Source organism: Amblyomma americanum, chromosome 4, assembly GCF_052857255.1.
Source record: "Amblyomma americanum isolate KBUSLIRL-KWMA chromosome 4, ASM5285725v1, whole genome shotgun sequence".
NCBI classification, from domain to species: domain Eukaryota; kingdom Metazoa; phylum Arthropoda; class Arachnida; order Ixodida; family Ixodidae; genus Amblyomma; species Amblyomma americanum.
Genome location: NC_135500.1, coordinates 194838233 through 194865614, shown reverse-complemented (window position 1 = coordinate 194865614; position 27382 = coordinate 194838233). Strand labels below are relative to the sequence as shown.

At 47.6% G+C, this 27382-nt stretch overlaps 1 protein-coding gene across 2 annotated transcripts in view; it reads right to left on the bottom strand.

Moving 5' to 3' along the window:
- LOC144128952 (la-related protein 1-like) overlaps positions 1-27163 on the bottom strand; it is a 29937-nt gene extending 2774 nt beyond the window's left edge. The window contains exons 1-10 of one of the 2 annotated variants that reach the window (XM_077662781.1): positions 26762-27163; positions 23456-23511; positions 21243-21293; positions 16048-16168; positions 15923-15979; positions 14911-15066; positions 8769-8947; positions 3744-3833; positions 3304-3680; positions 2532-3241 (exon numbers count right to left, since the gene is read on the bottom strand). In XM_077662781.1, the coding sequence (XP_077518907.1) occupies positions 2532-3241; positions 3304-3680; positions 3744-3833; positions 8769-8947; positions 14911-15066; positions 15923-15979; positions 16048-16168; positions 21243-21293; positions 23456-23511; positions 26762-27080 (2116 nt within the window). In that variant the 5' untranslated portion in view covers positions 27081-27163. The remainder of the gene's footprint in view (positions 1-2531; positions 3242-3303; positions 3681-3743; positions 3834-8768; positions 8948-14910; positions 15067-15922; positions 15980-16047; positions 16169-21242; positions 21294-23455; positions 23512-26761) is intronic. The other variant, XM_077662782.1, reaches the window with a different exon arrangement.
- Positions 27164-27382: the final 219 nt, after the last annotated feature.

Genomic DNA, 27382 nt, shown 5'->3' with positions numbered 1-27382 from the left:
CATGCATTTTATTAAGCTTGCGACACTCGTCATAGCACATCGAATGTTCACTCATCGTCTTCGTCAACATCGCTGACATCGCTGTCCTCCTCCCAAAGCGCACTGTCTTCGCTTCCGTTCAGCGCGCTCGAGACGCTGCACTTGCGGAAGGCCCGCACAGTAAGTTCGGCCAGAATTTCCTCCCATGCTGCGGCAACCCAGTTCGCCACTTGCCTAAGCGACGCACGCTTGCGCCTGTCGGTGTGAGCTGGTGGTCCTGAAGCGTCAGCCAGTCATTGTAGTGCTTCCGCAGCCTATCCTTAAAGGGCTTGTTGATTGCAACATCGAGCGGTTCTAGCTGGCTCGTCATTCCTGCGGGTATCACTGCAATGTCCATACCGCCTTTCGAAAGCACTGACTTTACGGCATCTGTCAAGTGGGCGCGGTAGGAGTTAAGAACTAGGAGTGACTCTTTGAACAACAGGGCCCAGGCACGACATTGCCAAAACGGCTTCACCCAATCTTCGACTAGGGCACCACTTATCCATCCATTCTCTTGTGTGCACACGACGTTTCTAGGGAAAACCTCTCCGGATGGAAGCATTTTTCGCTTAAAAATGAGGTAGGGCGGCAGTTTTCGCTTATCGGCCATGCAACATAACATCACGGTAAGACGTTGCTTCTCATACCCAGCAGTTCTTACTTTCACCTGTTTTGTACCCTTCTCATTGACTGTGTACGTCGCAGGCACGTCGAAATACACTGGGGTCTGATCGGCGTCACCGATTTGGCGCAGACTGCACTGCTTCTCTAGCCGCTTCTTGATCACAAAGCGCTGAAATGCCACCAGCTTCTCCTCAAAATCAGGTGGCAGGTTTTGGCATATGGAAGTCCGCCGTCGCAGGCTGAACCCGAAACGCTTCATGAAACGCGTGACCCAGCCCTTGCTGGTTTTAAATTGGGTCCGCGGGATGCCTCTAATGTTAGCGACCTCCCTCGCATTTGCCTGTATTATCTCCATCGTCACGGGCATTGCACTTTCCCTTTTCTTCCTGATAAAGTTGGCGACATCCTTTTCCACCTCATGGTGTCACCCGCTCTTGGGTCCAGTGAAGGCCATTCGCTTTGCAGCGCAGTTGAAGAGGTTGAAGAGCTCGTTCTGCTGCTTTCACCACCGGCACACGTTCTTCTCGTCCACGGCGAAGTCGCGCTGGGCTTGTAGGTTTGAAGTGCTTTCCGCCGCCAAAACTACTTTCAGCTTAAAAGCCGCGATGTAATGGCATCGCTTGGTGGGCCCCATTGCACCACAAACACAGGCGTTTCTCTCGAGGTCACGTAGCGACAAACACAAGCAAGTACGGGACGGCGAGACCTTTGTTCACAATGTTCGAACAAGCCAGCACCAACAAGCAAAACAGAGCTTGCAAACCAGCAAGCTGCAAGCAGTGGCCGCGAGATGGCGTTACATGTCTAGCGGTTGCGGGCAAACTGCATCCTCAAATCTAAGCCGACCCCCGACTTTCGTAAACAATTAAAAAAAAAGAAAGTACCGGACTAGATTCAAGTAAATACGGCAACATGAAAGGCACAAGTATCATGACCTAATAAATGCAGTTGGGTGCCTTTAAGCAGTGTCCCCCGAGTCCGTAATATATGCACAAAAAAATTAAAAATGCAATGCATTGCCAATGGAGGATTTTTGTCAATTCTTTATAGTACTTCATTCTGCTTCACGATTCAAGTCTTAAAGGTGCACTAAAGAGGAATCTGAACTTGACTTTTTTCCACGGGAACTCTATCTACACGTTCTGGGAATTTTTAGAAACTTCATGTTATTGTTCTGAGCGGCCGACTGTCCCAATTAAATTGGATTAAACATCCCGGCTCCCACCTTTTTTTTTTTGAACTCAACACGGTAGGTAGGACGAGTCAACCAACGCGTCAGCCAGTCCCGTGGCGGCTTGCCGCTCTGCTGTCGGCGGAGTGATATGTAAATCAGTCCATGCGTATTTTTATTTTCATGGGCCTAATTTGCGGCTATGTTGTCTGCGACTAAAACTGTTTATTCACAGAAACCCAAAGAACAAAATAAAAGCGAAAGTGCAGCCGCCACTGGACTGGCTGAAAGGCACTCCACGTGTTGGTTGACTCCGCCTACCTACCGCGTTGTGTTCAAAAAAAGGCGGGAGCTGGGGCGTTTAAGCCGATTTAATTAGGGCAATCGGCCACACAGGACAATAATTCGAAGTTTCTAAGAATGCCCGGAATGTGTAGATAGAGTTCCCGTGGTAAAAAGATGAGTTCCAATTCTTCTTTAGTGCACCTTTAAAATAAGGCACTTTCGAGTTAACAAAGGTTCACTGCATTTTCATCCACAAGGCATAAAGATAAAAAAAAAAGGAGGAAAAGAAAAAAGTGGCGAATTCAATGGCCACTGCTGGGCACCAAAGGGCAAGACTAGCTGCTGGCATTTTAGGGGCAAACAGCAATCTCCCACAGGCAAGCGCTCTGACCAGCAGACACACGACTACTTTGCCACTGCTGCCACGTACCTTTGAGACAACGTGAGCGGTACTTGTGGTAGACCAGCTGTGTGAAGCCGTTCTCCTTGAGCAGGGCGTGGCTTGGGTGCTCGAATGTGGGCAGCGAATGCGGTGTGCTGCCAAGCACCACTTCGTTTGCTTCTCCAATGGAAGCTGTGCGCGACCGGTGTTCCCGAATATCCAGCACCCAGCCCACATGGTGCTCCGTGGGCGGGTTGCTGCTGTGCCGCGTCTTCTGTTTGCGTGGTGTGTCTGGCTTGCCCTCTTTAACCACAGGGTAGAACCGTGGTGCCACCCGGGGGTCCTTGCGGGGTGTGCGTCCAGCTGCGCTGCGGGGCGTGCTGCGGGGTGTGCCCTCAGGAGCCGGAACAGGGGGAGGAGGTGGTGGCGGTGGTGCAGACTGTCCACCTCCACTGGTGCTCCTGGTCCGCTGGGGACCCTGGCGCTGGGCAAACTCTTCTTCACTCACCACTTCAACGGTGCGGTACATTTGCTGCTCCTGACGATCCACCTGGTTCCACAGGTCATCCTCATAGTAGTAAAGGCCGTCGTTGATGATCTGAGCCAGCTCCTGGGTCATCTTCACCCGGCTAGTCCAGTCCCCTGTCCGGTCGTAGCCCTCATGCTTGCGCAGACCAGATGGGGCTGGAGGAGTCTGGGTCACGATCAGGATCTTGTTCACCTCCGTGTCACTGAACTCGTAGTCCGAGTCGTCGGACCTGCATTATCACTGGGTTAGTGCCCGCACATCCCCGTTTGACAGTCATACACAAGCACTTACCAGTCAGTGAAAGTGTTGTTACGGCCGTCTGGAGCTCGTTGCAGTTCCTCATCAAATTGGAATTCGAGCTCCTCGCGGTCGGGGGCGGCCTGGCTCTGAGAGGCTGTTCGGGCACGCTGTGAGCGGCTGCGGCGCCGAACTTCTTTCCAGCCCTCGTCGGGCGCCTCTTCCGTATCGGCGTCATCGCCCGCATCTGATGATGCTGTGTTAGTGGCAGCAGCGGTGGCACTAGCAGTGGCAGGAGGGTATGGCTGGCCTGGCACAAAGGCAGGCACATCGGGGTGCAGTGCTGCCTGAGGCAGCGGCCAGCGCAGTGGGTCCTTGACTGTACGCACCTTTACGTCGTTCAGCTCCAGCAATGCACTCTCGCGCACCGCCTGCACACAAATTCACATGAGCACTGCTGCCCCTTGCCCTCTACCGATGACAAGCAGCCGTACCTGCATTACCAGTGCCACGTCCTGCGTCAGCGCCTGTATCCTGTGGAACGACGCAATCAGGCTCAGCGGCAGGTAGCCTTGGGCGTCCATCTGCAGGGACCCGGACGTTTTCCTCAATGACATTACATGACCCAGGGTATGGCTCAAATATCATGACAATGCCAGCATGTCACCCAGGGTGAAAAGTGAACAACTGGAAGCCCAGGGTTTTGTGTGAAGTGTTATAGCAGTGGTTGTGCATAACTGCAATCCACTTACGTACATGTAAGACCAACCCGAAAAAGAACATTTACAATTTTAAACCTCAATGTAATGAAGTAGTATAGTTTTCAGAACACCTTGTATTTTTTTGCTTAAATATCACAAAGTAAATTTTGCTGCACTTTCACTGTAATGAAATTTCACTGCCGACGCGAAACACCGGGGAAAATTGCACTGAGTTTGAGAAGCTGAGCGGCGCATGTACTGAAGAGCGTACTGGAGCGCTCAGCGCCCAGCTCACAGATGCAGCGCGCGTAGGCCAGTACAGACCGATATGCGAGATGATGATCACAGTGGCGAGCATGCGGAATGCCATTCCATCTAGGATAGTACGGGCGAGGCTGGCAAACATGGTGGCGAACACACCAGAAGGCATTAGTGTCAGCAGAGACAGCCGGGCCGTATTCAGTGTCTGTCATAATCAAAACCATCATAATTGAATGCACCGGCCACACTTGACTGGTGGGAGCGCCGAAAGAGGATGTGGCGGTTCGAATGCAGTGAAAACTATCGAAGAAACCGGACGGTGACGCACACAGCTTAAGCTCCATAGCAGATGCTCAAATACTCCAATGAGGTCACAGCCAACATGGTGACATGCTCTGAAGCAGAGAAACTCGCTTCGGAGTGAACATGCCGGTGTTACTGCGTTTTTCAGCAAGTCAACTGGCTATATACTGGGTAGAAGGCTTTCGCTTCTTCTTACCTTGTCCATAACAAATTGGATAGACGATGGTGGGAAGGGGGGGGGGGGGGAAGATGGGGGGAGGGGGAGCTCTAGAGAGAGAGCTGGGGTGAAACTTGGCTACCCCTAATGGAGAACTCTGCGCACTCGCTAGCAGGTGTTTGTGGAGTCGTCGCTTAAAAGCAAAGCTGCGTAATAACACAATCGCAATTAAGACCAGCATTCACGGTGTCATAATAGGTTGTAGCGGCCCCTCGCGGCTGGCTGTGGCGAAGTGCCAAAAAGAACGAAGTGTCCCCAGCCCGCACTGGGGAGAACGTTCAGGACCTTGGCCAGGGCCGGATGCTGCCGCCACCGCTCCGCTACTGTGTTCTCTCCATCAGCCCTCCAATAAATGTGGCCGCGGTCACCTTCCTGGGCGACCTCCACATTGTCTCAGAGCCCGCTAATGTGTTGGCTGCGCATGTAGGCCAACTCCCCAATTTTCGATGGCCATTTTTGCAGAACGTCGACATGCTTCGATGAGTGCAATGGAGTTCAGTGCATTTTCACTTTTTTTTTCAGGTAATGAGCTTGTGTGCTAGAACAACACATGATTTTTAAAATGCCTACGGTGCCATTCAGCTTAATTTATATGCTAGAACTATTTGAAATATTCACTTTGAAATTATTCGAAAAAAAATTACTATTCGATTCGAATTCGCATTGAACCAAACAAAAACAGCACATGCCTACAATACCCAATGCATGCCTGCGAACTATGCTCCAGTACCGCTCTGCATCAATGTTGTCAAAGGCCACTCATATTGCTATAGTGCCATGTTTCTGCCACAACATTGTTTACGCCAACACATGCAGCGCACATCTGTCACTACAGCCACATAGCTCAAAGCGCGAATATTAGTTTGATAGTAGTATTAGTTGATGAAGAAGACGATGTGCTATGCACATCATGAGTGTGTGTTGCAGTTTAACATGAGGTGTGTTTGGCTGTGGTGATAGCCTAGTGCCCTTGTGCAGTGGCCAGTGAAGATGATCCCTTTGTGGCGCCACAGGTTTGAATCGCAGTAGCGGATATTAGATTTATTTTTAATTACATATTTCACGACGACGACGGCCCATCGGCGCCGTGGGCTTCTAACTTAATAGCCATGATGGCCAAACAGGTGCCAGTGTCCGGTGACGTTTTGAAGAAGGCAGAAACCCTGGCTCTTAAGATGAACACTGAGGGCTGTAAATTTAGTGGGTCTGATACTTTAAGAAGAGATATGACTTGAGCTTCAAAAAGATGTGCGGCGAAAGTGCGCCGTCAACAAGTCTGCTGCAGAAAGTTATCGATTTGGTAGTCAGCAGTCATTGCTCCAGTAGTTCGGGCCCGAAGACATGTTTAACTGCGATGAAACCGGGCCGTTTTACAAGTTGCTATCCGAAAAAGCACTAGAGCTTGCTGGGGACCATTGCCACAGTGGCAGGCACAGCAAAGAATGGCTGACCGTCCGACGGCAGCAATGCTGGGAACCGAAAAGCTGCCGATTCTTATTATCGGCAAATCGAAGAACCCGATTCAAGGGAGCGTGTGTTCCAGTGCTCTACGAAGCCAATAAAAAGGCCTGGATAATGCAAGAGATTTTTGAAGACTATATCCGGAAGCTGGATAGGAAGTTTGAGCTCCAAGGACGCGAAGTTCTTATGCTAGTAGATAACTGTGCTGCACATCACATGACCAAGTAAAGGACCTTAAAGCTATGCAGCTGGAATTCTTGCCGCCAAACATGACGTCCCTACTACAGCTGATGGATCAAGAGGTTATTTGGACTCTGAAGCAGCTCCATCGGTCACGTGTGCTTAGTGGTATGGTGCTACGAGTCGACAGAAGCAAGAGCTACAGTGTGGACTTGACTTCTGCACTTGGCATGCTTTCAGACGCATAGAAGGCAGTGACCGAGAGCACAATATGAAATTGCTTCCGCCACGTGGATTTCACGACCCAACACGAAATGCCGTCATCATCAGATGATAGCAACAGTAGTGCTGCAGGCGCCGTTCCCATGGAAGTGACGCTGGAGCAGTTTGCCAACGCTGACAATGAGATTGAGCTCTGTGCTAAACTTACCGACGACGAAATAGTTCAACAGGTGCTGGAAGATGACTTGGGCTCCGACAGTGAGGAGCCAGTGAATATGCAGCCAACAAACTCTGAACTAACGCAGGCCCTCATAGTGCTTTCTGCTGTTTATAGCGAGAACGTTACTCTTGCTGACGGGCAAGCTGACCTACTGGTATGGCAACGAAGTGCCCAGAAGAAACAGATTGACGAGTCTTTCAAGCCGGTCGGTAAATAGAATGACGTGTTGTGTGAATTCGTTTTTTCGGACTGCCTGATTTTCCAGACGCTATCTCGGCCCCTTGAGGGTCCGAAAAATTGGTCCGAGGGTCCGAAAAATTGCACAATTTGAGTCCAGTCCCCATATGTTCACTTCGTGATTCAACACTGCTTTCAAGTTCTTAATATGTAGTACAGTAAAAGCTTGTTAATTCAACTCCCGTTCGTTGCCATGTCTAGGCATGACCAGTGTGGCAAGAGATCGCCAAGACAGACCTACTCAAAACTTGAGTTCCATGCTGCAGAGTCACTAGTGCATGCACCTCTGACTTGTGTGCAATGACAGGCGTGACGAAAACAGGTGGCTTTGTCTCCGAAGAAGCCCAACCGGTTAGCTTTGGTCTCGCTTTTCTGGTTCTACCAGCCAGCATCAAGCAGCCAACCTAACCCAGATGAGCACTGTTTCAGATGCTGATCAGCGTGTCGCTGGTTTTCTCCTACCCCCGCTTTTGACGATGTAACGTTAAGAAGCCTGTGTCAGAGAAAAGCCGTCATCGTCGTTGGCATCTGTTGTCGATTTCGTTGACCGTGAGTGAAAAATCCGCGAAAAATCCCCAGAGAAACAAGCAACCCAGGAGACAGGTGGGCCACCTATGTCACGTAACCTTGTGGCGTCATCATAACATGCCCACTGGATTGTGAGCAAACTGACCACTGTGGAAGGTAGCAGTTAAATTGATGACTGGTCACGAGAGGTTGCTAGGGAAGAGCAACCTTGGTTGCACAAGCCCAACCAGTGGCAGCACCTGCCATCGCAGGGCAGCAGCCCATCGCTTAACTGCTGCACCACTGCATCAGGAGTGGTATGAGGACTCCCAGCGTTCTTTGAATGCAAAGTAGAGACTGACCAATTCCGTATATTTGGGCATTAAACCATTAACGCTACTGCATCATACCCTTTAGGTGGAGGTTAAGTGTCTCCTCCATTTTATTTCATCTAGGCACTTTGGCGCCATTTCCTTCGCTTCAGTCTGTATGGTTCCGTTCTTTCAGTACGACGAAACTCCACGCTTGTCATGTGCCATTCACTGTTCACGCAGTGAAGCCTCCTCACACGCGACAGTGCCACTTATTATGGGTATGACGCAGTACCAGTGGAGCTTCACTGCGTCGCACCATGAAGGATGCGGGGGGCCCCTACGATTTTGGAGCAGTTCTGCTTTGATGACCCAGACAGTATGCACACAACAATACATTGATAGAAGCTTGAAAAACAGTCACTGCCGCGCTGTTCTCATCTTATAATCAAGCAACCATTGCCCAGCCTTTCGCCAAATAAGCTTACCATGATGCAAGCAGTTCTTGACAGTTTTTTTCGAGGTCATTTGGTAATTCAAACATTTTTTTTGTTCCCTTGAAGTTAGAATTAACGACCTTTTACTGTATTTATGTAAACAGATTAGCACATTTTTGGCCCCTCAAAAACTACTGTGGTTGAAAAGCAAGCAAATGAAAACACACACTCACCGCAGCCACACCACAGTTACTGTACTATGCGGTGACGTCCATCTCAAAAACAATTTTCTGCATTCACTTCACACACCTGGCTTGTTGCAAGGGTTTCCAAATATAAGGACCAGCTATTCGAGGCAAATTACATTCCAGCAGTAACTGAAATCGACATCAAGCAGGTTATGTGCACATACTGTGACACTGTGACCGAAAAGGCTAAAGGAAGATGAAACTATCAACACACCTTTCGGCGCAGGAAGAAATCCCGCTGAAGATTTTCCTCAGAGAAGTAGTACTCGACCTGCTTGCGCACGTACTCGCGTAACGTGGCCTCGTCTACTCGCATGTAGCCCTGGTTGAAGTAGTAGGCGCCCAGGAATGATGAGCCCACACCAGCCGCAGGTGCAAAGCCGTCATCTGGGCCTGCATGCCACAGGCAAGTCGCATCAGACCTCTGTTATGTCAACCATTTGTTTTACAACACTTCCGGGCCAACTGAGTCTCTTATTTCAGAAGAAACAGGAAGCCAGTGTTAGGCTTAGATGCACAGCACCAACAGCATGGGTGCCACTGACATTTGACTAACATTGAAAAAAATGACAGGGTCACGGAGTTGTGCTGTGCAGGGTTTAATTTACAATTATATAAGAAAACACGCCAAAGATGTAAAAGCAAAACACTGCTGCTGATATCCAGAATAGACCCACTAACTCTTTCCTTACTGTGACACAGCCCATCAGTCATATATGATCCGACGTTTTGAACCTGCCACCAAGCTGTGCCATCCAGTTTGCTTCTATAACACCACCTCTTTGGTTTCAGTTTTGTTTTTTCATCTTCTAATGCAAGGAGGCGACGCAAAAAAAATGAAACTTTGACCGGATGTACTCCGCCGGTTGGCGATCATGGCGTCTGTTGCACCGCACGTTCCTCAAAGGTGAAAGGCTACACTCAGCACTTTTGTTGGTTCTTATGCTGTATCTCTGTCTTTTTTAGAGCAGCAGTGGTGAGTTAGTCATGTGGAATGTTCGGATTTCAGTTTCAATTGCAAGACTTCATCTCACGAGACCTGGGACATCAACGCGTGCTGGCACGTGCTTCGTTTTGCTGTTCACGTTTTCCTGTAGTGCGCTTGATTTTTAAATGTTGACAGTGGTTTTATTTGGCGCTTTAGGGTCTCCACAACACACTGTGAAGATATTTTATCAAATGCACAAGCAGATTTTTTTATGATGATCAAGCCAAGGAAGGCCGCACTTCCTTTTCACCCACAGAACCCATTCACAACCCACTGGGGGGAAAAAAAAAGAAAAAGAGAGAGAGAAAGAAGGCAGAACTGCAAGCTCTGCTATAAAAAATGAGAATAGAACTGAGAACAAGTGTAATGTGCAGCACATCCCATAAATACCTCCACTTCTTCACGCAACTGCTTTATCTAGTGGCAAAACAGTCCTATTCCCTCACTTGAAAGGCCACGGAGAGCACAGTGTATTATGTACACAGCTGAAAATCACAAGAATGGTAGCTAAGAACATGTGCAACGTTTTGTATATTTTAATTATTTTGTAATAGACTCATGTCTCGGTGCGGTGGATTATTTTTGTTTTGCTTGTATTCTTTTTTCGTGCTACCAGCACATTTAACCAATAAATTTTTCAAATGTTTTGCACACACAACTCTGGCATTTTTTTCCGATCAGATGTACAATCAATAAGCTACAGTCCGACGTTTCACAACGCACAGTACATTTAGCACTTCTTGATGAAACAATTTTATTTTGAAACACTCAAAATCGGTCTTTTTTCTCAGTAAGGAAAGGGTTAAGAGACATTTTTGAGGTACAACTATTTGTGGCCACACGTGCAACGTCCAGTTATAATATGAATGTCCTATGCCATGACAGGACTTCCAGTGGATCTCTACTGAAAAAGTAAACAGGAAGAGCGTTACTAATTAACCACATGACCATAGCTTTTTTTTTTTTTCACCTAACCTTCCCTTCCCTTGTTCTCAGAATTACCTCCTCGAGCCAAGCAGGGCTATTTCACTGACTGAAATAGCTGACTAAAGGAACCTGTTGGTCCCCTCTTCTGTCACCTGGAAGACCTCCTCAAACTCTTGCATGGATTCGACTTCAATATATCAGCATGAAACTTGTTCAGATATACAAGAGATTATCAAGAGGTCCCCCATAGTAGAAGTAGTAAACAATTTGTTCCCTACATTAGCTTCTCAGTCAATGAAACAGCCTTGCTTGGCTCAAGAAAGCTGCAGGAGTAGTAGGAGAGAAGGACAGAAGAGGCAAAGAAGATGCCACATGCATTCATGTGATAAATAATACTATCGTCACAAGGAGACTTTCCATCATGTCTGAGTCATTGAATTCAACGCAGATCGGATACTGCTACATGGCTAATTGAATCACACCGAGGCAAACTCTGCTCGACCCCAAGTCAGCTCCTGAAGTGCAAATGAGGTGATAAATCCCAATTGAGAGGTGCTACTCTCGTGCTACGGAAGCATTCAAATGCAATATAAAACTGAACCATGCAGACATTCTGTAAAAATTACAAAAATATTATAACAATGATTTTATGCAGTGCAGCTTGTTTCTAGAGTCCAGCTAACATTATCAACACTATGTGCCTGCCTCTGCAGTCCTAAACTAGCATGCAAGTGGAAACGCAGCACCCACCTGCATGGGCCAGAGTACGGCAGTTTTCATGCATTTGCGATGGAAGTGTGCAATAAGTGGACATGTCTAAATGGGCATAGCAGAAATCAAGTGCATTCTCTTTGTTAAAAAAAGGGGCGGGCAAACGCGTGTTATTTGTGTAATGGAAGCTCCCACAGCCTACTGTTATTTATATAACAAGTTTTGCAACACTGATTATGCACTACAATTATCAATGCAATGGCAAGTGCAGTTCTCACATAAAACATCGAAACAGGAAAGATGAGCCACCTTTGTCATGTAGCTGTTACAGCCACACCTGGGTGTCCGAGTAAAGTAGATACAGTAGCCAACAGATATTTTGGACTAATGTTTTCAGACTTGTGCGATATTTCCAACTTCATTGAGTAATCGTCGCGCACATCATAGGAACGTGTACATTTTCACGACTGATATTTCGAACTTTGTAGGGTCTAAAAGTTTGATTTTTCGGTCTAAAAAAGACGCCAACAATACCGTGATGTTTTTCCAGTTCATTATTTCGACCTAGTATAGACGCACGGGTACCACTGTCACAACCAGCTCGTTCTCCGCAGCCGTGAAAGGCGCCATCTTGGATTTAAACGGAATCGGCTGGGAGTGAATCGGACGGACTGGCTTGGATAAGCTTTGCTGTTCTCCACTGTTGCCATTCGAGATAACGGAACGCTTTTCGTTGCCATCGAAATGGCCTACAAAAAGCGTGTGGTCGCATAGAAAATGGTGCAACGGGACAGCTGCAGCGTCCGTCGCGGCTTGGACGACGCCACCCGCGGTGCGGGGCAGCAAACGTGGTAGAGGGGGTGGGGGGGAGTGCATTCGGAGGCGCTGGCTTCCTCTTGCGTCTTTGCCCCATACAAACTGACTGTTCTTGCTTAGCAAGATGGAGATGGAGACTGTGTTGCATAAGATCTCTGTCTCTTCAGCCGGGCTCGGTTGGCGTAAGCCTGTAAAGCAAGCCAAAGGCTTGCTGAGATTGGGTTTCTAAGAACATGGGTGAGCTCTCACCCGAGGCGACCCTATTGAAAATAGGGCTAATCTGTGCTCCCTAAACGGGGTATGGCGCCTTGGAGCTGACGGTTGTTTGGAAGTGGTGAACCGCGGCCTTAGCTAGAACATCAGCAGTTTCACAGATGATGGGCTGGATTGACTTCTGTGCTGTGGCCAGCTGTTGACCGGAGGGCTGGCTACGTGGGCACAGTCTAAGTCTGTGACCGGGGCTGTGGAGTGCTAGGTTTGCTCCCAAGACGGCTAACGCTAGGAGGGGTAGAGTCCTCCTGTTACCTAGCGGGGTGCGAGCACTGGCGATGAAGGCCCTAAGTGCAATGCCAGGAGTAGTTGTGTGCTCCTGTAATCCAGTGAAAAGGAGGCGACGCTAATGATGAACCTGGGAAGGGCTGGTGGTGACCCACTCCCAATGACCCGAAGCGAGAGAGTTGATAAGCCATGGCAGCCTAGGGATAGGCTGCTGTGGCTAAGTCTCAAGCAGAATCGCTGCAGGGAAATCCCCGCTGACTAAAGTCATCAGGAGTAGGGGCGTCCCTGTGTAACCCGAGCACTTCGATCACTTGGGGGCGGTGCTTGGATCTGCCCTCGTTCCCCTCCGAGAAACCAGGGCCATCTCTGGGAAACGCTGCGGCCTGCGGGCGTCTCAGTAGGCAAAGAGAACGAGTGCGAAGCGAAAGCAGAACTGGTGCTTGCGTCCTTTGGGAGTCTGTGATTAGTACCGCTGTGAGACCAAAGGGGTGTGGGATGAAGCCCACACTCGCGCTTCCGGTACGTAGGTTGTAAGTCCTGGCTTGTACACCAGGACCGGCATCAAATCCAAGGCGCTTAAGAAAACTTGGCAGAATCGGGCTTTCGCTTGGAGCGCGGCACGAAGAGAATGCCCGAAGTCAAGGGCGCCTCGGCGTCTGGCAGGGGTGCACAGCACAGAAGCACGCTACGGGGAGTAGCGACACCGCCTGTCCAAAACCCACACATGACCAATGGGGTGGCAGTAGTGGACCGGTCCGCTACGCTCGCTGGGAGGGCTTTCGAGCCCAAGGATGACCAAACCTAAATTGGTACAAGAGCAGTCTCTGGTGTGGGGGTCCACCAGTAATTGAGCTTTGCTCTAACTTATGGGACTCGCTCTAACTTATGGGACTCGCTCTAACTTATGGGCCCTGGCCTATTCCGTGAGTGGCTGGGGGATACTCTTTGGCAGACCAAAAACTTCTTGCCTTGACTGATCAGAGATAAGTTCCGTCGTCAAGCAACCCTAAATCCGCCTCGTGCGCTAGAAGCCCAACTTGTGGCTCCTTTTCTCAAGGTGGGGTCAAAGACCCATTTCCCAAGCATTTCACCCTAAAGAAGCCGAGCACCAGGCACGGGAAAGCTTGTACCCATTGTATCACCACTGGGTACCCGGCGGCACTGGGGATCGAACCTCGCACCTACCAATTTGGAGGCGGATGCTCAAACGACTAGGCCACCACTGCGGCTGCATTCGTCCGAGGCATGACTAGCGGCCACAGAGATGACGAATACATGAATATGGCTCACATACAGTCTGATATTATCGCTTGTAGGTGGAACATGAGGAGCAGCGATTTTCGAGATTTTGAAAGCCGGTTTTTCGCAGAAAAGTTATTTTTTGAAGTTCATAGATTTTTTGGACTGTTCGATTATTCGGACCACTTTCTGGGTCCCGCTGAATCCGAAAAATCGGTCGACGACTCTACATCCACTTAGTGTATTACACACTTAAAGAATACGGGACCTGCTGTTGCTGCATCATAACCACAAAATTTTTGATAGGAAGTGTTTACTTTTATAATCATAATCAGCCTCACTACACCCACTCCAGGGCAAAGGCCTCTCCCATGTCTCCAATTAAGCTTGTCCTTTACCAGCTGCCTCCACCCTATGCCTGCAAACTTCCTAATCCATCCACCCAATTAACCTTCTGTTGCCCCCTGCTACCCTTGCCTTCTGTTGAAATCCACTCCATTATCCTTAAGGACGAGCGGTTATCTTGCCTTCACATTGCATGCCCTGCCCAAGACCATTTTTCCCTCTTGCTTTCGACTAGGATGTCATTAACCCGAGTTTGTTCCCTCACCCACTCTCCCCGCTTCCAGTCTCTTAACGTTGCACCTATCGTTTTTCTTTCCATGGCTCGCTGCGTTGTCCTTAACTTAAGTTGAACCATTTTGTTAGCCTCCACGTTTCTGCCCCGTAGGTGAGTACTGGTAAGATACAGCTGTTGTACACTTTTCTCTTGAAGGAAATTGGTAAACTGCCATTCATGATATGAGAGAATTATTCATATGCGCTCCACCCCATTCTTATCCTTCTAGTTATTTCCCTGTCATGATCCGGATCAGCTGTCACTACCTGCCCCAACTCATTACCACTTCCAGCACCTCGCTTTACTTTTACTTGACAACAAACTCACTTGTTTCCACCACTTCAACTATGGGAGCATGCAGTGTCACTGGCATGTAGCAGGCCAACTTGTTTATCAGGGTCAGGTGGGAACACACTGCAATGTAGCATGTACACCTGGTGTACTCGTAACACCAATTACAACCGGAAGTGCCTATGTGGCAGCAGTGTTGGTGCTCGTCCTATTTTCCTATAGTCACCCTTTACACGGGAGTTGCACCATGTGGTTTTATGAGTTCACCTCGGCTGCTGGAGGCACTGGTGGCAGGCAATGGCCGTGGAGCGCTCCAGGGCCGGCCTGGCCGACCTCCCCGCTGCCGCCCGCGGTAGCTGCGACCCCGACGTTCGCCTCCCTCCGCAGGCCGGCCTGCAGGTCGTGCACCCCCATCATGCCCAGCTGCACGCACAGAAGCCCAACAGTCACATATGCAAGTGGCACTGATAGGGACATGGCACGCACACTTTGAAGAAGATGGGCGACTGCTGTGGGGCACATTAAACCCACTGTAAGTAGCAATAATGGCATATCCTTCATGGTATCAGCCACTTTGCCAAGGTGAGCTTCAGCTAAGCCTATGATGGGTCATGCTAGCTCACCAGGCATAGCACCTAATATCTGCACACTCAGACAAACACTGCACTACATTTTTGCCAAGTTACCTGGAGTATAGAGCATGGAAACTGTTTACAAAAATATGACTAACAAAATTGAGAAAAGGAGCAAAAAAAAAAAAAAAGACGACCAGGATACTGTAGGATGAAGAAGCTGCCGAAAGGAGAAGCAGATGCCTCACACTTTCTTGACAGAATTACTGACCATGTGGCTGTTGCATTAAACGGACCTTTAGATTTTGGTCATCACTTCTGTGCAACTCTGAATTAATTTTAATGGAGCACTAATGGTCACATTTCAAGCACGCTGCTGACATGCATAGTGTTAATTGCACACATGTGATATCACTCTCTGCTCTGCTGCTATTTGGGCTTAGCGGCAAGTAAATCATCCAATGCAAGAAGGGACCAATATTTTCTTTCAGCAATAATGAGCAATTGATGCTGTCATACCCTAGAGTGCATATGTCAAAACTCATCACAGGAGGAGACTCACAGTGAGCCCAAAATTCATTCTTGGACAAGTTTTCTTCTTTTGGAATGCAGGCAGTGCAAATGAAGCAGCAAGGACCAAGTAACTGAGATTCCTGCTCTGCCGTCTCACAGCAACAACGCCACTCAGCCATGACAACCATCCTCACCTGGTTTACGCGGCTTGGCTGGTTCGATGTCCAGCGGAAGCCACTTCTGCTTGCTGCCTGCACGGGTGCCAGAGAGAGGTGAGCATACACGTGGTGCGTGACGATAGTCATGAGTCATGGGGCACCTTTGCGGGGACCTGAGCGTGGAGTGTTGCGGGCCGATGAGTCAGGTGTGCTGCTGGCTGCCCCGTCCCGGTTTTCCTTGGCCGAATCCTCATCATCGCTGCCGTGGCCTGCCTCGTTGTTCTACAAAACATACGGGTGACATCAGACAATCGCAGCGGAAGCAACTCCAAAGAAGCCGAGCCATATACAATACAGTAGCTGACTGATTTTAATTTTATCGAGGAACTGTTAGGCACCTCATAGGAATGTGTATATATTCAAGACCAATATTTCTGGCCCTGTGGAGTCCAGAAGTTTGATTTTTTGGACTTAAAAAAACAAACAACTAGTCTTTCGCTGGCATGAAAGGCACCATCTTAAACCTAAACGAAGGAAATCGGATGGACTGACTTAGATAGGCTTGGCTATTTGTTCCTCATTGCTGCTACTCGAATTAGTGGTATGCTCTTCATTGCCATTGGGGTGGCCTACAGGCTACAAAGAGCGCATGGTTGCATAGAAAACAAGACAGCGGCAGTGTCTACCGCAGCTTAGGTGACACCGCACATGGTGTGGGACAGACAGGGTATGTGGGGGTGGGGGTGCAGCCTGAGGAGCTTGCTTCACCTCGCTTCTTCCAGTGGGTTCCCTCTCTGTCTTTGTGACTGTCGGTGCCCTAGGAAGCACCGTTTTCACTTAGCGTGGCTCCCGTAGAATGGTGCCGGCAGTGCATTCATGACATGACCTACAGCCCGTAGCACAGTCTGATTTTGGTGATGTTTGGTGGCGTGGACACGACGAAAGCTTCACTCTCACTTGGATAGTACAATCTAATATCATTGGCTGCAAATGGTACATGGGAAATAGTGAAGTTCACAACTTTTGAACTCAGTTTTTCGCAGTAAAGCATTTTTTTTTTACGATCACTGAGTTTTTGGCCTGCCTGATTATTTGTACCACTTTTCGGGTCGCGCCGAGTTCGAAAATTCGGCTGGTGACTGTACAGCAATATCACACTTAAGTCAGCATTCAAATCTTCACAACAGATTTGGAAAGACATCTGATACAAAGCATCGTGAAACTCCCCGACAAAGACTGCTAAAAGAGGTTGTATATGGGAACAGGCACAACACCAGAAATCAGCGACAGGCTGCACATGAACTGCAAGAAGCGCTCCTACTTAAGACGGAGTTGTGCTTCCTCACAACTTCCTTGAAAAATCGAGCACAAAGCTGAGTGATACTCGGCAAGTTGTGATACTTGCGGAGGCAAAGAAGAACGGCACAATGAAAGCAACAGTGCCCGTTATGGTTACTAGAGAATTACACCGCACAGCCCTTTCCAGCACTATATATGTGATGTCGCCCATTTTTGACTGATAAGTCTTCTTTCCTGGTCTAGCACCACAGTAGACAACAGCACAGGAGAACATGTTTCTTAAAGGAAAGGGAACTGCTACACTGAAATGCTGTATTTAAAGGGACACTGAGAAAAAGTTCTAGTTGGCCTGTATCGATAGATTGGCGCATGAAACCAACAAAGATGCTGCTTTCATTGAACAAGAGGCTTTTATAACCTAAGAACACCAAAAAATACATATACAGGTGTCAGCGCTCCTGATTTCACAAGTAAACTTTGTGCGTCGGCACAGTTTTTTGGGCGCGGATCCCAGAGGCTAAGCTACACTACCATTCACTAAAAATGGTGATCGTGGAGTCCTTTTTCGGTCTAGACATCGCAAGTTTGAATCAAGTAGTGGGAAGTTCTTAAATACAATTTTCTCCACAATAAAGGTGTATTCTGCAGCCAAACAAATATCAAGACAGCCAGAGAGCCACAGAATCTATTTTCACTAAGAATAAAAATTGATCAAGCTGCCCTCAGTGTCCCTTTAACAAAACCCAGCACCCAGGCAGGAAATTCAATAATTGAAGAGCGTGCAATCCAGCCAGGAGCATTGATAGCCTTATCTCTATGCGGCACAAACCATTTGACAATTCACAAAATCCTCAATACAATCATAAAAAAGAAGCATTGATAGCCTTATTTCTGTGCGGCATAAACCATTTGACAATTCTTAAAATCCTCAATACAGCTGTAAAAAAATCTGATTACCACTCTGCCCAACTACTACCTTATATGAGCCCTCTTTTTTGTCAGGAAAATGTGCATCATTTGTTTGCAATACTGAAAGTTCAACCAGCATGATATCAGCCATAACAGCCATAAACATGGCCATGGCTAGACTCTTAAGTCTACTCGGTGTCTTATTCATTATACAAAGCCTACACTAAACTACGTTAAAGCCAATGCGGATTTCTTCTCAGCTAGTCAATTCATGTCCCGTCATTATTGCGGTACATAGCCACACATGGCAAGGATGACCCTTGTGACAAAAGCTAGCTAGGTATACCGTCAGACTAACCACAACTACAGCCAATAAAAAACGTCAACTAGAGTACTAGTTGAAAGAAGCAGCCAAGACTCAAAACAGCGTTACCACAGCATTTGCAAAATGTAGTGACAAGAAGTGCTGCCTCTGAAAAACACTGTAACAGAATATTTTTTTAATTAAAAAAAAATTCGGAATTTATTAGCCTTCGTCCTTACTCTCACTTCTGCGGGCATGTTGAAAGTATTTACATTTATGCTCTTACAACAGGTGCAAGCTAACTTCCACCCCACACAAACATGGTCACTTGTCTCCCCACCAGTACCATATTTACACAATTGTAAGTCAACATATTTTTCAAAATTTGAAAATCCAAAGGCAGGCGGCTGACTTACAATCAAAGCTAAAGCATGGCACCATAAATAAACATGAGACAAACGACATATCAGGCATGCTACAAAGTGGTTGCATTTTTTCTGTGCAGCTCCGTCTTATCGCTCTTGGTGCTGGCCTTGAGCTGCTGCTACGTCAACGCGCAGAACCAGCATATCCTCTCCGTGCGGCGCCCCAATGGCGGCTGTTGATAAGCAGCAAACTGACAACTCCCACCCCACTCCCCACTCATGGCTGCAGACTGCAGCTGCTGATAAGCAGTAGCAGCCGATAACACATGCATTTTAATCTTAATAGGCATCCTCTAAGTTTTTTTTTTTACTTTCAACTGCGCACTCGGCGCTCAAGGGACTGCCGAGCAATACATTAAAATACATTACAATACAATACGAGCAATACATTCAAGATGGCTGTCATTCTTTATAGTACGCTGAAGAAACGGACAACTGCGTGCCAGACTGCAAATTCGACGTTCGCAACGGGTGATACAGGCATGGCAGCTGTAGCAAGGCAAAATTTTCAGCTGTTCCTGGTGATGTCATGATGTGGCTGTTGCGAAGTGCAGGATTTTGCTGCACGATGATGTTAGGAAGACATGCTGTGGGACCGCAGCAGCGATCACGATGGCAGCACTAGTGAGGACGATGGCGCAAGTGTGGACGAGTAGTACAGTGACTAATATATTTTCGTTTTGGAATGTGCCCACAAGCCCGCTCGCGCGCGGCAGCCGACGGCGGCCAGCGATAAGCAGCGGCAGCAGGATAATGCTGTCGCGTTCTATTGTTAAAGGCCAAGCTTAAACGACCTCCAAGTTTTTCTTTTTTTTTCTGAAATGTGATACGAGGGGGTCGCCTTACATTTGAGTCGACTTACAATCATGTAAATATGGTACTCCATACAATCAGACATAGCCAAACTAACGCCTTTACTACCACGAATATCTGTTCCACACTTAGACACCTCCCAACATGTCAATTATCATTCACGCCTCTCCTTTCAGGATGGGCCTAACTCAACGAAAAAAGTCAGAATGCATCTGCACGCCACATTTAGTACAGCCCATCAAGAATGGCCAAAGAATGGACCAGCAGTCATGAGAACAGTCGCCTACTAGCAGTGAACCTGGCGTATTTCAAATTTATTTTGCCTCTGTGACAAGCATCCATTATGCTGGCTTTGAATGTGATACCATTCAAACTTTTGATAAAGAACTTGCTTGACTGAATTTAACTGTAAATTGTGGAATTTAACGTCCCTAAGCGACCGACACACGGGCTATGAGGGATGCCGAAGTGGAGGGCTGCGAAATAATTCTGACCCCCTGGGGTTCTTTTAACATGTGCTGGCATCGCACACTGAAGACACAAGGCAGTCTAAATCAATCCGGAGCCTTCCAAAATCATTCAAAAATAACTTATTTTGTTATCGCCAGTGCATGCTTTTCTTTCGTGTCAATGAAATCCTGAGTTTCAAGCCATGCCACTGTTTTGTACATTGTCGATTACAGTAAAAACTCGTTGATACGTTCCCGGTTCATAAGATTTCCCGGCTAGTACGTGCAAAATCATGACATTAAAAATGTCCCATAGAGTTACACTATATATTTCCCGGTTATTACGTTCCCGGAAAACACAATTTCCTGGTTGCAACATTTAGAATTTCGACAAATTTGGTCGTATGCAAACTTACAAGTGGGCCAAACGAGAGGGCACGCAACATGTTTTCTTGCGGCAGTTACCGATGCAATGAGGTGAAGCGCCACCATCACCAACACCAAGAACAAAAAATAAAAACGGCGCGCTAGCACATGCGACGGCCGTTTCTGCGGGGATGCGGTATGAAGAGGAGAAACGCTGTTTTTTCATGGTGCATAAGGGAAACGAGGCGAAGCTTCTACTAACTACGGCGGTGCACTTATATACGAACAGGCCGGGTCTGGGAGACACAGCTTAAGAAGCAGAAACACTGACAATCAGCCAGAGCGGTGGCTTTCCCACAGTACTTGGGAGTAAAGGGGCAAAGCATCCGAAAATGACCAGGAAAAGATTTTGGTTACTTTCGCCACTGCCGTCGACGGACCGGATGCGTTACGAATTTCCTTCCGCGCTAAAGACAACGCGAATGCGGATTGAATTCAGCGAGCACTGGAATAGGATCTGTTTAGCTCTTGTGCCAAGAAATGACAATCGACATTTTTATAAAGTGAAATTGTCAATATATGTCTTTTTACCTCATTCAACAGTTACATTTCTCATAATCAAGGAGTTTGGATCATACCTTTTCCCGGATAATGTTTTTTCCCGGGATAAAAAAAAGATGTATCAACGAGATTTTACTGTATACTGCATGCATGCGGAATCAGCTAGTACTCTGCAGCTGCTCGTCTTTCAATCTGGTACACAACATTTGTAAATATTGCAGGCCACCCACCTGAGGAGCTGATGGTGGTCCGAGGCTGGGCCAATCCTCTTCCTCATTAACCTGCACAACAACAAGCAATGCAGATGCTGCCAATCTTGCAAGGCATATGCAGCAGAGCTGCCTTTGTACCTGCTTTAGCTTCTCGCCCTAACCAATTTTCACTTCCATGCTGGCAGAAATTGATTTTCCAAAATTTAATCTTAATTTGGTGCATGAATTGTTGATAAAATTACTTTGCCCATTCCCTCAAACAGAACACATGGCACGAAAAAATCATCAAAACATAAGAATACTACAATAAAGCAGTAAAGTGAGCCACCAATATTTTTTTGTCCTGCATCTGGAAAGTGACTACAATGCTACAAACACTGCAGGCTTTGCGTTTCTGAAGGAATACGCTAACCTGTAAAAAAACACAATTAAAACCATGCGCAGTAAAGTAAAGCGATTTGTTCAAAAAACTAAACATAACAGTGCAACATTGACAAGGCCAAGCACGAGCACCACAATCATATATTTGCTTCACACAGCACTGCTGTCTGGTATACCAATGTTACAAAATACTTGTAATGAATGTTTACGACGACGAAGTCAGTTGATCACTATTCACCCTGTCAATTAACATTTGAAAAGATGACTGACAAAAAGACCCTCAATAAAGCCTGCCTAGGGGCTGTATCCTGTAAGGACCTGTTTTGTTTCCATTCCATTTGGTCGTCTGCAATTGGTCACTACTCCCATTATCGCAAGGTGAAAGAGGAGACATTACGCTAGCAGTGATATAAACATGCCCACGCAACCACCTGCTTGCTTATACAAACGAGTCTCGAGCCCGTGTCACACTGACCAACCAGCAACCACAAGTGATAGAGCACGACATGTTTGACACACCTGATGAGCTTTATCAACACTAATGCAATCTCGGCAAAAGAACTGTGCACTGTTCGCGTGCCGAATCGGTGCAGTGTAGTCTGCATGGCACAGCCGGACAGGATGCGGTGGCATGAGTGGCGGTGCCGCAACCAGAACAGCTGTGTCTAATTAGCAGTTTGCTTACATACAGGCTGTTGCTTTTGCCACATTGATGTCATGGTCAAGTGAAATGGAATAGAATGTTCAGAATGCAGTTCTAGGTCAAGTTTATACAAGGCCGCTACACCTCAAGCTGTGACCTTGATCACTCATAGCGTTCTTGCAAGATATAATAGACGCTACTGAAACCGGATGCAGGAAAGGGAAGTGCATTAGAATGCAGTTGATTTATTTTTTAAAAGGGCAAATCAGCTTCCTGACTGAATACAAACAGTGCTAATTGAACAGGACATAGGAACATAAAGAACACAATACTGGCATTGACCTGTGCACAGCTGCAACTAAAGTGATATAAAGCAATCTTTGGCATTTGAACTTTTCTCAGATATTCCTTAGACGAAATATGAAGATCTGTTCGCTTTTTACGCAAACACAGCAATGGCATGAGAGGTTGCATCTTTGAAGTATGCTCTGGATTATTATGGCTGCAACTGTACATAAGCACAATTGAATACAACTCCAGAACAAAGCAGCAAATGCTCTTCAAAGGAAACACTCCAACTAATGGTGTTGGCCGATTATGATGACATCCCAGTTAATCCAGTTAATCCGTGGTTAATCCCATTGTGCCTACCGGCCCCCTGCAATTCAAGGTAGCAGGTGCAAGAGGATTAGCCAATATGTCATGACAATCTGTCAATGCCATTGGCTTGCGGACCCCCTCCGAGGAGCAGGCATTTGCCGTTTCATTTTAGAGTTGTATCTGACTATAGTGCATTTGCGGCCCCTAGGATACATCTTTTAACATTTCGAAAACTTGCTTACATTGTTGTCCTAGCACTTCGCATTCAGTCATGTGCCAAATAGCCTGCCTCAGCACAATCAAATTCCCCACATCTGCATATTATGCGTATACTGCAGCAGACAATGCCAGCAGGGTGCCATTTATGCCAGACGAGTGCATGTGCCGTGCAGGTCAAGCTCGTGAAACACTCTGCGCTTACGCACCTGGTGCAGTGCAAAATGTGAAACAAGACATCTTGGAACTAGTATCGAATGGACCTCAGAAATGCCTGGGGGAAGCTTAAGTGATAACAACGGCACCTGCTGGCTAGGTTGAGCAGTCAAATTACAGCTGTACACAAAAATAAATTTGACCCATCTGAGACAGGCACAGGCTGAAGCCTCACCTTGCGGCAAGCGGATGACTGACGCGGTGCCTCCTTCCCCCCCGAAGGGCCGTCGGCTGTGCAGAGAAAACCACGCATTAGAGAAAACCACACACTCGGAGCAAAGCTTGACGATAAAAGCACAGAGCACAATGTGCCCAGCCCTACCAACGTGTCATTCACAATAACTCTCAAACTTTTCGCCTTCTTCCAAGGCCAAAAAGTGACAGCGAATGGTGCGCCACACCACCCAACTCTACAGCAGCACCACTTCCACGTCTATGTGGGTCCAGCCTACTTAGATTATGTGGCCACACGGCACTCACTTTCGAATGCCCATTTCTTGCACAGCCATCAGTGGGGCTTCCCAAGACCCAAGTTGTTCGTCCCAAGCAACCTCTCGTGACCAATCATTATTTTAACTGCCGTCTGCCACGGTAGGCAGTTTGCTTACAATCCTGTGGGCAGGTTGTGGTGAAGTCACAAAGTTTGCACCGCGTCTCATGCGTGACGGTGGTCGCCATTTCCGCCTCCACAGACCCCTCTAATGCTAACACATTAAAAGAAAATGCCACATAATGTCATCCAAGAGATCAATTCCACTATTTCTTACAACGTGTGGGCACAGCCTGCGCAGTGACTATGCTGCCTGCAGTCCACACAGGCTTATCACTGCTCATGAGGAAACCATAAAATAGGTACACCCCCTAGCCACATCGTGAATTATAAGAGAGGGCTTCGTCCATTAACATTTGCTTGGCATACATAGTGGGTAACACTGTAATATGGCATGTTAGTAAGCCAATGTTTATTGACAGGAGTTATCATATTCTGTTCAACACGAGGCAAAAATCATTTAGGTGAAATTTTTTTATTACAAATGCATTCATACTTACTTCGGTATAGAAACAAATCATACTATACAATTTCAGAGCATAACTGCAGGGGCTACCCTGCCTATCCTGCCTTCATCCCCTCACCAAGCATGGTGATCATGCATTGCTCTGCTATTAACTACAACTACCAGCATCCTCCACTGCCACGGTGGCATAGTGAAACTCACTCCATTAAAATTGCAAACGGAAATGCAGGTGACCTGCTGCCATTCTCCAAAATCCCTTGACAGCTCTAAACAGGCCCCGAAACATCCTTTGTCGCAGCTGCTATTTCTCTGACCCTTCCCTACTCTCGACGCAGCTTGCTTGCGGGAAAGTGCGGGCCTGGAGCAACACGTGCAATGACACCGATACACAGCTGTCCAAAACCCTTACACTGCGGCTTCTTTACATTCTTGACGTGCTTTCTTCTCTTGAACATTCACACACAAAACTGGCTAGTGGTGGTGCAACGAGTCATGCAAAACAAGCTGCACTGATACAATAGAGGCCACCAATGCTAATGGCGAGGAATTTAAAGGGGTTCTGAAATGCTTTTTCACTGCACCAAATGTTGACAAACATTTCAACAACTGGTCCTCCGTACATGGCACAGGGCCCTTGCTCAGCAGACTGACATTTCCTGTGCATTTCTAAACCTCTCCACCTATTATGCTTCCTACATGTCATTTCTCCTCTTTGCGCACTATCTGCGGCTCATCCCTTCAGGTTCAGTGATCGGTACAAAGGTATAGGAATAAAACAACGTACTGCTGCTCGCCACTGTGTGAAGCCCTGCAAGCATCTTGCAGTAGGGGTAGCTTACAGTTCAGGAGGAATGATACGGAGGAAGGGAAATCTCCAGGAGCGCTGAAGGTTAGTTCTTGGCTGTCTATGGCAATGCTGATGCAGAATAGCCCAGAAAATTACTAAGCCATAAGATTCTACACAGAACGCCCCTATTTATTCAACAGATTTTGTGAGCTTAAGAAAAGATGTACAAAGAAAATGATAATAGTATTAAAAAAGAATTGGTTAACAGCATTTCACTGCGCCACTAGTAATGCTCAAAACTCAATGTCTTTAGAAGGAAAACGCTCAAAAGAACCCTCAATGCCGTGACGTAGCTCGTAGCTGCCAAAAAGGCTCGCCAAGATTTCTGACAGTGGATTGGACTACCCAACATAAGTGACATCAAATTGCAGTTGTCATGTTATGCCCAATGCAGTTTTCGAAATCTTAATACCAGATTTTCCCTTAAAAGCACCCACGAGTGTAATGAGTCGAAAATGAACAGGACAGTAAAATTTAACTCCATTGTTAACACGCCTCGAAACAAACATATGCAAGTAGAACACGTTGTTCATGCAACTAACCAGATGTTGAACAGCTGTGAGATTAAATGCATGTTCTGTAACAATTCAGAGCACATTGGTTCTGGATATGTTTAACTTGATGACATTACTAAAAATCTACTTTTCCGATTGCTTGAATATCTGAAGGTCACTTCCTTCACTCCTGGCATGAAGCTATCTTGGCAGTGAAAAGAAAAAAAATCAAATGACAGTGTCATACTAAACAACCGACAAACAGTTTCGTCCCAGTGACCAGAAAGCAACACATCACGTTACGTCACTTTTGATGAGTGAACAGAACAAAGGAACGAGATTAGTGATTAAAAAAAAACATGTTGAAAAGCTTTGGCGCATGGCGACAGTAACAAAGCAATAAGCCATCATTCTACTTCACTGAAATTTTAAGCAAGTGGTTCCCTGATTTGTATACACTGCCTCCGAAATGGGCACTGCAACAGTAAGGTGTTTTCAACCGCTCGTAGCCCAGAAACATGAGTATCGAGTATTGCACAGAGCAAATGTCACTGATTGCGGACCGACCCCCGGCCACTGTTAAGTATCGCGTTCCACGGCAAAAACCGGAAAGGCGTCAAAAAAACCACGCGGATCGTTGTTACTGCTTCAGCAGAAATCTTGTCACCATGCGAAAACATCAGCCATGCCTTGCGGCGCCTCGGACCGATAGTGGTCCCCTTTCCATCCGTCTCTACGCATAGATTACAAAAATCGTGTAACGATTTCCGATGACAGACAGAGGTCATCGGCTGTCAAAGCAACGGAAGAGTAATACGTGATCACGTGCACTTCAGCAGCTGCCAGCTCTCGACACTACACGAGGCAGAGCGGTGTGCTTCCCGGCTGGTTGGCGCCGCTGGTAGAGAGGCATTTCAAGTAGATCCAATCGCTCATTGCGCTCGTGTCGCATGCGGCTTGTGCCCCGAAGGATCACCTCATGGCATGTGATCCGTGGCAGCCGCTAGGCAGTACTCGTATCACCTGTGGGCCAGAGGGCCTGCGCGCGTGGATCCGATCCGCTGCACTTGAACCGCGTACGCCGCGCAAGCTCCAGCAGTGCCGTACGGCGCGCGATCGCTCACCTGTGGTGTCGGTGCGGCCGGCGGTGCCGCTGGTGGCGTGTGCCGCCGCGTTGCGCTTCACCCAGGGGTTCGCCCTGGGCGCGTCGGCCGCGATCTGCGCGCACGATCCGGGGCGAACCATATTGCTGTTTAGGCTTAAGCCCTGTGAAGTCTCCGACGGTCCTTGGTCGCTTAATCCGTTCGAAACAGCAGCCGGCTCCCGGGATGACACACGGGCCGCGGCTTGGGCGTACGAGCTGCCGCTGTCCTTTGTTGCCTTCGGTTCCGTCACATCGCCACCAGCGGACTGCGCGTGGCCGCTCGCCACTACTGCCGCCATGACGGCACGCTGCCAGCCCAGCAGCAACGACACCCGCGGCGGCCGACGTCCGATCTCGCCCCACACACCTTTAGTACATTAGCTCCCCGCAGTGGGAACTAGCTGCGAACTGCGCAAGTAGAGGCCAAGTGGCGGCGCTGCCGTTGCTAGCGATGTCGTGTTTTCTTAAAATATAGTTTCTAAAAATATAAGTAAGAAACTCTAAGCATGGTTCCGCTCATGGTTCAGAAAATAGGGCTTGAAGGGTCAAGTGTTTCCCTTTGTTTAACCAGGAAAAAATAAAATGTTTACGACGAAGAAAA